Source organism: Prosopis cineraria, unplaced genomic scaffold, assembly GCF_029017545.1.
Source record: "Prosopis cineraria cultivar Desert tree isolate PC_DT_omini unplaced genomic scaffold, ASM2901754v1 PC4, whole genome shotgun sequence".
In the NCBI taxonomy this organism is placed as follows: domain Eukaryota; kingdom Viridiplantae; phylum Streptophyta; class Magnoliopsida; order Fabales; family Fabaceae; genus Prosopis; species Prosopis cineraria.
Window position 1 is genome coordinate 36708424 of NW_026555335.1, and position 12788 is coordinate 36721211.

Consider the following 12788-nt stretch of genomic DNA (forward strand, 5'->3'; position numbering starts at 1 on the left):
GCCATGAGACTGGTCATACCTCCAAGACTCGCAAAAATCCTAATCCATGCTAAAAAATATCAGAGACAAGTGTACTTTTTTATTTATATATCTAGAATTTATTTTTTGTTTATTGCACCTAATGTATCAGCATCGTTAATGAAGAATGCATAGCCTGTCAATGAAGTGATAACTTATAGTTAATGGCCAATGGCAAGTAGTCAATCAGTTCTTGTAACTAGTTGATTTTTAAAGGGAATCATTGCACTTAATGTATCAGCACTTATCAATGAAAAATGCATAGCTTATTAATATAATGATAACCTATAGTTTATGGCCAATGACAAATAGTCAACAAGTTTTTTTTAACTGGTTAATTTTTAAAGGAAATAACAGCACCTAACGTATTAACACTTGTTAATGACGATTGCATAGCTTGTCAATATAGTGATAACTTGCAGTCAATAGCCAATGGCAAGTAGTCAACAAATTCTTATAACTAGTTGATTTTTAAAGGAAATAATAATACTTACATCAGCACTTGTCAATAGTGAATGCATAACTTGTCAATATAGTGATAACCACTTTTCAATTGCCAACAGCAAATAATCAATAGTTCTTGTAACTTGTTGATTTTTAAAGGGAATAATAGCACCTAATGTATTAGCACTTGTCAATGATGAATGCATAACTTGTCAATATAGTGATAATCACTTATCAATTGCCAACAACAAGTAATCAACACGTTCTTGTAGTTTATTGATTTTTAAAAGGAATAACAGCGTTTAATGTATTAGCACTAGTCAATAGCGAATGCATAGCTTATTAATAAAGTGAAAACTACTTGTCAATCATAGTTGGCCACTTGTCAATATTTAATTAATAAAACAAACTATTTACGACATTTACAAACTTGTAATCACCATTCATAATAACATTGTCTAAGATGTAACTATACGAAATGGGCTAACTATATAAAAGGACATAATTATTAATAAAGTTATATCATAAAGTTCTATCAATAATCTTCTATTTCCTCTTCTTCCTTTCTTGGGATCTGTCTAACAAGGGCATGGCTTCGTGCTCCTTCACATTGTTATAATGACTTAATAGCCACCACAAGAATTCTATCTTCTTCCTATAAAGGTCATCCTGCACCACAATTCAGTCTTATAAGGTACAATAGAGATTTTTTAACAAACAAGCTTACATTACATGCTTGAGAATAATATATAAAATGTTCTTATATGAAAAAAAAAACATAACATAATATATGATTTACGGTAGTATAAGCATTGTTACAAGTCATCTTGCATAATACAGTGTATTGACAACTATCCATAGCATATTGACAACACAAGAATACACCATTGACAACATATAGAGTTATTCGTATCAGATACTTTTCAACATATCAATGTTACACCAGATAAATCCATGCCCATTAGCTATGCAAATCAAATGATCGTAGGTATACCCAGAAAGCATTATCCTACCCTTAAACAATAATGAAATCATTAATGCATAAGAAATTGTTTACTTGCTCAACAATCACTATTGTTTTCTATCGATAAAATATTGCAGTTGAAGATGAACACTCCCACCTCGCTTAGATAAAGACAAGGATGGTAATCATAAATATGTGGAAGTTCAAAATTATCCTACCGTAATCAACAATCATGGATATGCATCAATTTTCAGTTTCACTGATTATGGGTTTTGTGAGATATGCATTCAAGCAAAATTTTTTTTTTAATGGTAGAGGGACAAATCAATAATTTTATTTTTAAACTTATTCACCATTAAGTTTCTAGGGATCTGGCAGCTATTTGATGAATTGATGGAACTTTAGCGTATTTTGAATGCTTCCATGGACCTTAGAATGATTTTCCAAAAAAAAAAAATTGTATTCAGGCTTTTGCACTTGCAAAAACAATACAATAAGTAAAAAAATAATTTGCATATCCTTGTCATTTTCTTTCATTTTGAATTATGTCCTTCTTTTAATCAAGCTCTTACATTTTTTACTGAAATTAAGTTTTTAAATTTGATCCATTGAATATATTAACCGATGAAGATTAATATTACATAAAGCGAGTGTTTGGTTAGAAGGGAGAAATTTTTTTTCCTCCCCTTATTTGGTTTAAAAAATTAGAGGGGACCTCCCCTCCAAAATTGGAGGGGTTTGGGAGGGAAGGGATAAATTTTGTCAGATCTTAATCAATATGTCTTACATAGTAAATTTAAAAGATACAGATACACTTTTTAATATCTCAATACTAATAAAACGAGAGTGAAATTATTCATATATAATTATTTTTATTCTCCTCTTCTCCTAAACTAAATAAAGTAACATCAAACCTCTTCTCTTTCTCCATTAAAATACCTCCCTTCAAACCAAACACACCCAAAATGAGATGTCATTTTCATTCAATGAGATAATAGTATCAATAAGAGGTTCATACAATGAAAATTTAGGGAGATAAAGTTTGAAAGGTTAAGAGAGTTACATGCAAAGAGACACCAAGTTTAAAAATTCGTGTACATTTTCGCCAAATTATTTTTATACATTTGATTAATCCTCACTTTATATTGTAAGAATTAGAATGTGAATAAATGATTTTATCAAAAAAAAAGGTGAATAATGATGAAAGGAATAATGGTTATTACCTTATTAATAATATATAAGATATGATGTACTTGTACTGACCGAATGGAACTTTATTTATTAAAAATAATGGAGGAGAGCTAAACTTGATCATACAAGAATTCAGCAGATTCTCAAGATCTAAAACACCAAATTAAAATACTTAAATGTGAATAACTTAAAAATAAATTCTCAAAATCCTCGAACTTCCCAAAATTACACAGGTAATCTCATGGTAAGGAAGAGGGTTGAGCCGCCAATTTTAAGGTAAGATTGATGTCATCTGCAATAGCCTCTGCATCCATGGAAACTCCAAACAGACCTCTCCTTGAAAGTCCCGCGCAGTATATCCCCTTCTCTCCTTTCCAGTGCTTCGGAACTTCATTCTTTGCCATCCCTTCTTCGTTCAGAACATACTTGTAGTCCTGCAAAAAAGAATGAACCAATTATATAAACAATGAACTTTACTTAACCAATACATATAAAGGAGCTGATTGAAATATAATTAACCTTGAGCCAGGTGTTAGCTATGCTTTTAAACCCAGTAGCGAACACGATCACATCAAAATCTTTCTCCATATTGTTCTCAAAGACCACCTTCTTCTTCTCAATTCTCTTTATCGCAGAAGGAACGACCTGCTTATATATATAGATGAGATAGCATTGAAATGCCGCTATCCACTCAATATGCGTATATGGCACATAAATATAGATAAAGAAGAACTTTTTGAACGATGATACAAAACCTTAATTTCTCCGTCTCGAATCTTTCGAATGGTTCCGATGTCAATGACAGGAGACCTCCCAGTGACTTTTTTAAGATAGAAAGGTCCTTCCTCGGGTCGATGAATACCAAATTCAGAGAGGTCACCGTACTCCAAGTTTGCAAGAAACATTATCACTGTATCCACTTTTTGTGTCGGCAAATATTTCAGCATGGACATACCTTGATGCACCAAGTCTTTTGTAAGCAGATGCACCTATTATACACAAGTCAGTTATATATAAGCACAATCACCATCAAATTAATCATTATTTTCTTTTCAAATAATGAATTATAATATATAACGGGCTACAAAATCATGGCTAAACGTTGAGGGCCGGATTTGGGATGTCTTTTGCCTTAGATTCTCTGTTATATATATGTACCCTCCTAATGCCGTAGTTTGAGACTTTCATTTAGATGAAATTGCTGTGACCGTTAGCTAAAATGAAAGGTTGAGATTTTGGGCATCAAGGTACGGTGGAGAAAACAGCAGTAACTCCAAATCCAACGATGAGTGATTGATAGACTCACCGGGTTTCTGATAACAATGGAAGTTCGAGCTTCAAAATCATTAAGATCATAAGCAATCTCCATGCCAGAGTTTCCACAGCCAACAACGAGAACCTCTTTGCCCTTATACTTAGAACCACACTTGTAATTCTTGGAGTGCACTATCTCTCCTTCGAAGCTGTCCAATCCACTCACCTCAGGAATGTACTCTTCACTGTTTTCACCGGTCGCCACCACAACATACTTGGCCACGTAAGCTTCACGACGCTCTCCCACTTGAGTGTTGGTTGTTTCAATCTTCCACTTCTTCTCAGCTTCATCATACACAGCGACATCAACCATACGATTGTAACGAGGGCTTATATTGAAATGGCTGACGTAGTTGTCGATGTAGTTGAGGAATTCAGCTTTGGAGAGAAATGTTGGACTTGATGGTGAGTGAGGCATTAAGGGTAAAGAACAGAACTCTTTAGCAAGGTGTAGGTTGACTCGATCGTAAGTGTGTTTTCTCCAAAGAGAAACATTACAATCATGTTTCTCGAGGATTATGTGAGGGATCGAATACTTTGTCAGACAAGCTGAGGTTGCAAGACCAGATGGGCCAGCACCTACGATCACAACATCAGTAACTTCCATTGTCGCTTTTGCAAGCTAGCTAGTGTGTCTTTGGTTTTGAGTAGTTTGAGGGTTTTATACGCGTGGTCGTCTTCTTCAATGCATGCACTTGAGTGTTTTGTCACACCACATACTATAAAAATATAGCAATGCAATTCATTTCATATTTCTCGGAGAATAGCACAAGGTCAATGTGCATGGCTTGGTTTGGTGCAGATGATTTATTCGTGTCCGTTCACTGAAACTAGGGCTTGTTTAGATTACAATATTTTCTACATATATTTTTTCTCGTTCTAAATATCTTCTTTTTAAGATTATATATATTGTTTCAAGCATTTATATTCAGGAATGAGTGAGTTATGCTTCGCAATTTATATAGGGGCGCCTCTTCTGAAATAATGTATTTGAGTACTGTGTACAATTGATTTATTTAGTGCTTTGATTGAATTTTAATATATAGCTTTCTTATATATTTACATGGAAGAATTGGCTAATCTTTAATTAATTACCACGCGCTTTCATGAAATACTCTCCTTAATTATATTATAATGCTATCTAATACACACACACATATATATATTTGGTCCTTTGAACAAGAAAAATCTAGTATACATCGCCTTTCTATCAATAACAGGTTTAACATCACAGGTTATGTATATAAACCATCGTGTCATTTAGCTTCAATTTAAAAAAAAAAACACAAATTAACATCTCATTATAATTACAACTACTAATTGGATTTAGTTCTATCTTCGAATAATTGTAAAAAAAAAATATCATAAAATATTCAAAAAGTATTAAATCTGAAATTTTCAAAGGGGATAGCATAGTGAAAAATGTTTTGATCGTAATAGTTGTTTTGAATTTTGGAGAGAAATGTATATTGATAACTTTCAAGTTGTAATAAAATCTAATTGTTATAATTAAGACATTCATTGAGTAAATGTATTTAAGTTACTTGTAGAATTCAAATTCCTAATTATTTTTTCTGTAGTTTTGGATACTACAACTATTCTTACCACATCTAATTTATTACTTTCTCTATTAAAAAATGTAAATCATTTTAACCGAATATCACTCCTTAATAAAATAGTTACCTACTTTTTAACTAATTCTATTTTTTTATATTTACCCCTACTAAATATCCTACAATAAATATAAAGTTATTATCAATAAGGATACTTTTAAAAAAAATAATAATTATATCTCGAAAGGCTAAAAATACTTTATATTTTTTAACATTCAACTCCTCAAAAAATGTCTTACAGTTTTGAACAAAGGAAGTATATATTGGTTCAACCAATTAAAGTTGGCACGAAAGTGATAAGAGTCCTCATCATTTAAAAGTAGTTGAGGGTTCGAATCATAATTTTCATATCTTTTGCCTTTGATAACTCAGGTAAAAATAAAATAATCTCGCGCTCACCCAAAAAAAAAACAAAACTATTCGTACATGCATTTATGCATGGATAATTATTGTAGATTGGCACCTGCACGGCTACACCCAAGGCAGCGGTTCAAAGAAATGTTAGATATCGAATTTTACTATTTTAAGGATGTTTTCTGAAATGGGCTGGAACAACTTATGATTTGTTCGCCACGCTCACCAAATTAAGCCATTGAATACATGCACACACATACACACACACTACTTAGACAAATAAGAGATTTTAATATAAGATTCAACAATTTCTTAAACGGTATACTAATAGGTTATTCATAATCTATATATACTAATGTGTATATGTTGATAATATGATGTAATGAAAAACTTATAATTAGTCCTATTGATTCATACTCGCCTCAAATTCCATATAATGAATACAATTATATATATCGAGAAAAATAAAATTTAGTTAGTTATTGATTGTTGACACATGAATGGTGATATTACATGAACTAAGCAATATCTCGACGCTGAATAATGATGTAATAGTAATAGTAATAGTAATTATTTTTTAAATTTAAAATAATATTTCACTCATTAAGATCAGAGTTTTCAGTGTTTTTGAGATTTTCTAATGTCGTTTTAATTTATATGAGAGGTTGGGAATCTTATTTTTCCTCCTTGAAAATCATTTCCATATATACTGTTAAAATTTTACTACTAGCGTGATGAAGTATTTTTGAGATAATCTAATGTCGGTTTAATTTATAAAAATGTGAAGGACTAAGGTGTTTTTATATTTTTGTTTGTTAAGTATAGGCATTAAATGATAATTATAACATAACATCAAAGAAAATTGATAAGGGGTTATCATGTAATTGAAAAAAAAAAGCATCTATATTTCATTATTTATATTTGATTTTCTTTTTTGAGTGAATTTAAGATGACTTTTGTCACGTGTGGGCTACAAATCTAGTTACATTTTAAAAGAATGGTAATCGGATCCCCCCCCCCCCCCAATTTCATATACATTCATCAAAAAGGAGGTTGACAAGAGGTTTCTTTTAAGAGAATATCATAAAACCAGGAACAAACCAACAATTATGTAACTACTAAACTAGAAAGAAAAAAAAACAACAGAAAAAACCAAAAAGACAGAGAAAAAACTAAAAAAAACAAGAAGCAAAAAACCAAATTTAGATTCCCAAATACTATAAGCAGTTGATCTTTGGGAGAACAAGGTGTAACATCGTAAAATTTAGAATATGATTAACTAAATTTAATAAATGGTTAAATTAATTAATCCAAGTCCTAATTAAATTGATTAAGGTAATTGGATAGACCCTTATATGAGGCTTAAAAGGAAACTAGAAGAGCTATCGAACTACTTTAGGCCCAAATAAATGGACTTAAGTTAGGGTTCCTAAAATGTGTCATCCTCCACAATAATAGTGTCATTAGCCATGGTGAATGTGCTAAAATTCAAAATATCATATTAGTGTTTCAAATAGCAAAACATAAGGAGTTTTGACTTTTGAGAGAGAGGCTGAGAAGAAGCGAGAGTTCTTTGCTAGGGTTTGCTTTCCACACATTTTTGGGGGTGTTTTTAGGCCATATAAAACACAAATAAGTCTTCCTTCTATAAAGTTCGCTCAGGAGGGGGTCAATTGGGCTAAATAAAAAATTAAAGCAGATAATACAAGAATTAAATGAAATTAGGAATGATATCACTAATCAAAGTTGAAAAAAGGAAAGAAAAGCTTGCACAGATTGTTTATCCTAATTAAATTCTAACCATTTGAGCTTACGTCCGGTCCCCAAGATACATTTGAAATTTTTCACTATCTCTACTAAGATTAAGTTGAGCTTTTAGCTACCACAGTAAAATTCAGACTCCTCCTTAAGTCTATAACTCTCTCCATTATAAAAGTAATATCAACTTCCCTTAAGCTCCTTGAGCTTAAGTTTCTCTATTTCAATTGCGTAACACCGAGGTAAACAAAGTAAGTTCAATAATAAACTATTACTAGTATAAACACTTTCTAAGAGTGAATATATAATCAATGAAGCTTAAATGTAATAAATATTATAGCAGAAGGTAGGTGAATAAGAAATGAATAAGCTCTCGTATTAACTCAGCAGCTCCTTTTTTTTGTCTTCATAAATGCTTTTATTTATAGTTGATACTTCGAAAAGATATGTTAGACTCCTTAATCTACTTGTTAGAGACTTCATTCTCTTTCCTTCTGAGTATGCCGGAGATTAGGCCAATAAAACAATACTTTACGGCATTATTGCATGTTATCGTTGACTTAAAGAAAGTAACAGTTATATGCATTAAATGCTCTGAGAAAAGGTAAATGAAATACCGGTAGAGCAAAGACATACAAGTATAAAGATTTAATCAAAGATTGAATCAGAGTTTGATCTTACCCTTAGTTGTGTTTAAAAATATTTTAGCATGATAAGAAAGTGAACACAACACTTTAAAGTTGAAAAGATTAGAGTTTATAAGAAAAATAGAGGTAACATATTTAAAGATATACTAGTAGAAGTGAGGATATATCGATTGAAGTATGACTAAATTAATGTAGATGAAGAAGAACTTCATACGTGTAGAAAAGAGATATACCAAAATGATTGATCATAGAATAAATTGATTGAAGAAGACATCTATCGATAGGACAAAGGACATTCCAGTAGGAATAAGACATTGGAAATATACCAGTAGAATAATCAAGCACAAGATGCACTAGACATTTAGGTAGGATGGAGTTATATCAATATGAGGTAAAGATACCGGCATGATAGAGTTGGTACCGGTATGAAAGATAATCTAAAGATTGAATAGGAGATTACTTTTAATCAGTGGTTATGTTTAAAAGATTTCTAGATTGGTAAGAGAATAAACAACTCATAAAAGTTGAAAAGATTACAAGTTAAGTGAGATTTGAGTAGATTCCTATGCTCTGTTAGGAATATGAAGAACAAAGTAAAATTATTTACATTGAAATCAATATAGGTTGTTTGGTACAAGTATGAGGAGAATATTTGGCAAGAAAAATGTTTGGGTTTTATATGGGTACTGGGGATACATGCTAGAATAACTCTTTTGTAAAAAGGCATTGTTCAAATAGGTTTCATACTAGTATGAATGAGTTCATATCGGTATGAAAAGGTTCCTATCAGTGTAAGTATGAACATTGAGAATAATATACGAGTATGAATGATTTCTACCAATATGAATGTCCAGAAAATGTGGGTCAATTTCTAAAGGTAATAACTTTATCAATTTAGATCCAAATTAGGGAAATGCCTATGGTTGAAAAGCTCTAGATGTCTAGTTTCCAACAAAATAATAACTAGGGGAAAATTCAATGTACATGGAGAGATATGATGAAAATGGTTAGCAGAGACCAAGAACAAATATCAGCAAGTCTGGAAGCTTCAATAGCCAACTTTGAAAACTCATAACAATTTTATATAAAATCTATTTTGAATGAAATAGAGTTTTTTTAGGAAGATCTACAAGTCTAATTTCAAATGAAAAAAGTCTCACACTAAACAGATTTGTATATAAAGTGATAAAGAGAAAATACCAAATAAAGGTCAAAATCAAATATTTCAAAAACTCTTAACTTAAAGCATATCTCCAAGTGTTAAAAGCTACACTTTTTCAAAACCCAAGATAGATTCAAAAAAGAATTTGAGATAAAACAAATACTTATCCTAATAGCAAATTTAAAGACACTTAGAGCTTTGGGTAAGATGACAAAGATTAAGCATATAAGCCAATTAAACTTAATTGCCATTAAACACAAGTTAGGATCTCTACAAAAACAAAATCTTCTCTATTTTGCAATTATCAAAGATAGGGTTCAACACCTTCTTTATATTCTCTCCCTCTTATGTGTTTTTCCCCAAGTTTTGGGGGTATGGAATTGCTATTTGAAGTTATAGTTGAGTTCTACTCATTTTAATAACTTCAATAAAGTCTAATGAGAGTTATTTAAGTTTCTAATCATTTATTTCATTATGGTAGTTATTAGAGTCATTAATTGTGGGTCTAGAATTAACCTTAATGTTAACCAATTAAGTTTAAGCTAATGAGATTAGCTAACAGTATTTAGTAAGCCTTATGGTGGTTAAAAGAATTAATGGAAGTGAATTTTAAAGTTGATTTTGCTTAACTACGCTTAATGAGAAATTAAAGCATTAATTATGATTAAAGTTAATTAATGACAATTAGTTATTGATGCTATTTGTTAACCATTATTATACACTAATTGTTGTTGGAGCTTGTGTTTGTAAGAAGCTCCCTTAAAAATCCAACTTTTACTTTTGGGGTGGTACTCGGGGTAGGTACGTAACCAAGAGTTTAATTTGAGTATATAATTATGTTTGCAATTTATAAGTGGTATGCTATGGCATGTAAAATGTGACAATGGAAGGAGCATGGTCATTTATATAAATGAGTTATTATTATAAATAATGACTCTTGAGCATGTTGAATAAAGTTGTAATTGGCATGATCTTGAGTTATGTGATGGTTTAACTATGAATTGTTGAACATGAGTTTGAATATGTGATGAAATGAATGGCACAAGTCCTTGATACTATTTAGTTTAATTAGATATGATTATCATTATGGCAATAATTGCAAATATATGAGACTTGCATGATCATAGATAGGTAGAACTAGAGAAGTATTAGGGGCTTACACTTGATGTTTGAAATACTAGTTTATGTTGTTATGCCTCATTTTGTCATTTAATGTATATTTTCCAACTAAGGAAATTTTAAACATAATTAAGCATGTAGATTCTAGTTTTTTTATATACTCTATATATGTTAGTCGTGATAATCGTGCCTAATACTCATGATCTTAATTTGTTATGTTTAAGGATTTATATGTGTTTTGAAGATGATTTTGATTATATTCAATTTTATATACATTGTGTTAGGTGGTTGTAACCAATTATAGATTTTATTTATATTTAGTTGATGATAGGAATTGTATATGATGAAATAAATAATTATGTTGTGGTCATTGATAGTAACAGGGCATTATATAAAATTCACATGGTATAGCTTCCATTAAGTTTACACACTGGTTGGCATTATTATCAATTACCTGTGCTTAGTATTGTCATTAACCTATGAGTATGACATGAGTCCGACATGATATTCAGTATCACAAGTTCCTACAAGAGACGATGTGGGTCAGGCAAATTACGACACCCTATAGTTCAAGAAGGAGGAATCCATAGTTCAAAAGTGAGTATGGGAGCCTTTGACTAGATAACCCCTCACAATTAGAGAGTGAACCTAATCTAGGCACAAAGATTAGCCCTTTTTAGTCTGCTATATGGAATCATTTTTTTTCAATAATGGCCTCACTAACACTTCAAGGGATATCTCTAGTATTTTTATTTAACATGATTTTATATCAGGACTCGAACCTCGAGCTTAAAGATAAGCAAGTTGATTTAACTTCTTCAACCAATCAAACCTAGCGTCTCTTACATCAAACCCATGTTTTAACTTTTAACCAAACCATAATGTGAGAGTAACTTTTGAGTAACCAACAAAGGCTAGTTTAATTGATAAGCATTTGGCTCATCACTTATAAGGTCATGATATCAAATATAATCTTATTGTCAATGTAAAGATCTTGTTAGTAAGTGATTTGTAAATCCTTATATACATTACCAAAAAACACCTGTTTTGCAACGGAATTTTTGTCCCAAATAATGTTTGCAATGGAATTTGCGACAGCTAGCCTTCTATCACTATTTTGCTAATTGCAAATTTTTTATGATAGAATTTTAAAATCCATCACAAGTTGGGACACAATTTTTGAGACAAAATATCCATCCTAAATTTGGGACAGATTTTATTGTCACAAAAAATGTTGTCACCAATTTGTTCCAAAAAATTGTGAAGGAATTTTCATTCCAAATTTGTCGCAAGTTTTGCGAAAGACACTTGCCTCTCAAATTTGTCACAAGTTTGTCTCCAATGACATAATCCAGTATTCAATTATTGTATATAATATCAATTGTTACTTTTGTAACAATTTCAAACTATAATTTCAATTATTACTCGCAACTTGTAATTACTATTATTATTGTTATTGTTGTTTTAATACACAGTAATCAAATCATAGAAAATTATGTCAAAACATATTAAGAACCAAGTATCACATAATAAGAACTCAAAAATATATCACAATCATGCTCAAATGTTAAACCATAATAAAATTATTTTAAAAATATCTAAAACAATAACAACAACAATAAGCCTTTATCTTACTAAGTGAGGTCGGCTATATGGATTGCAAAACGTCATTATACTCTATCATTTATCAAGCTTTTAGAAATATTAGTAATTAAGAAATCGTGTTTGACAACTTTTAATAGTGTTCTCTTAGGCCTTCTTTTACTCCTCTTAATAGAGCTCAAAGTTTTATGTTTCACTTTTCTCATTGGTACCTCCCTCAATTTTCTTTGTACATACTTAAACCAGTTAAAACGATTTTCTATCATTTTTTCATCAATAGGTGCTACCCTTACTTTTTCGCGTACGTGCTCATTTTGAAATTTATCTTTACGTGTATGTCTGCACATCCATCGTAACATTCTCATCTCTGTTACTCTAACTTTTATGCTCTTATTGTCCCGTTAGAGCTCAGCATTCACTACTATATAACATAGCCGGTCTGACAGCAGTACAATAAAACTTTCCTTTAAATTTATTAAGCACCTTACGGTTGCAAATAACTCTTTTAACTTTTCTCCAATTAAATCACCTAACTTGAATCGTATGTAAAATATCCTCATTGATTTCACTATTATTTTGAATAATGGCTCTCAAATATATAA

The 12788-nt window shown here is 30.9% G+C and overlaps 1 protein-coding gene across 1 annotated transcript; it reads right to left on the reverse strand.

Moving 5' to 3' along the window:
* Positions 1-2856: 2856 nt before the first annotated feature.
* On the reverse strand, positions 2857-4538 carry LOC129308991 (probable indole-3-pyruvate monooxygenase YUCCA10). Its single transcript, XM_054950340.1, has 4 exons — positions 3924-4538; positions 3373-3606; positions 3137-3262; positions 2857-3051 (listed from the first exon to the last, which is right to left on the reverse strand). The coding sequence occupies exons 1-4, from the start codon at positions 4536-4538 to the stop codon at positions 2857-2859; spliced, it is 1170 nt and encodes a 389-aa protein (XP_054806315.1).
* Positions 4539-12788: the final 8250 nt, after the last annotated feature.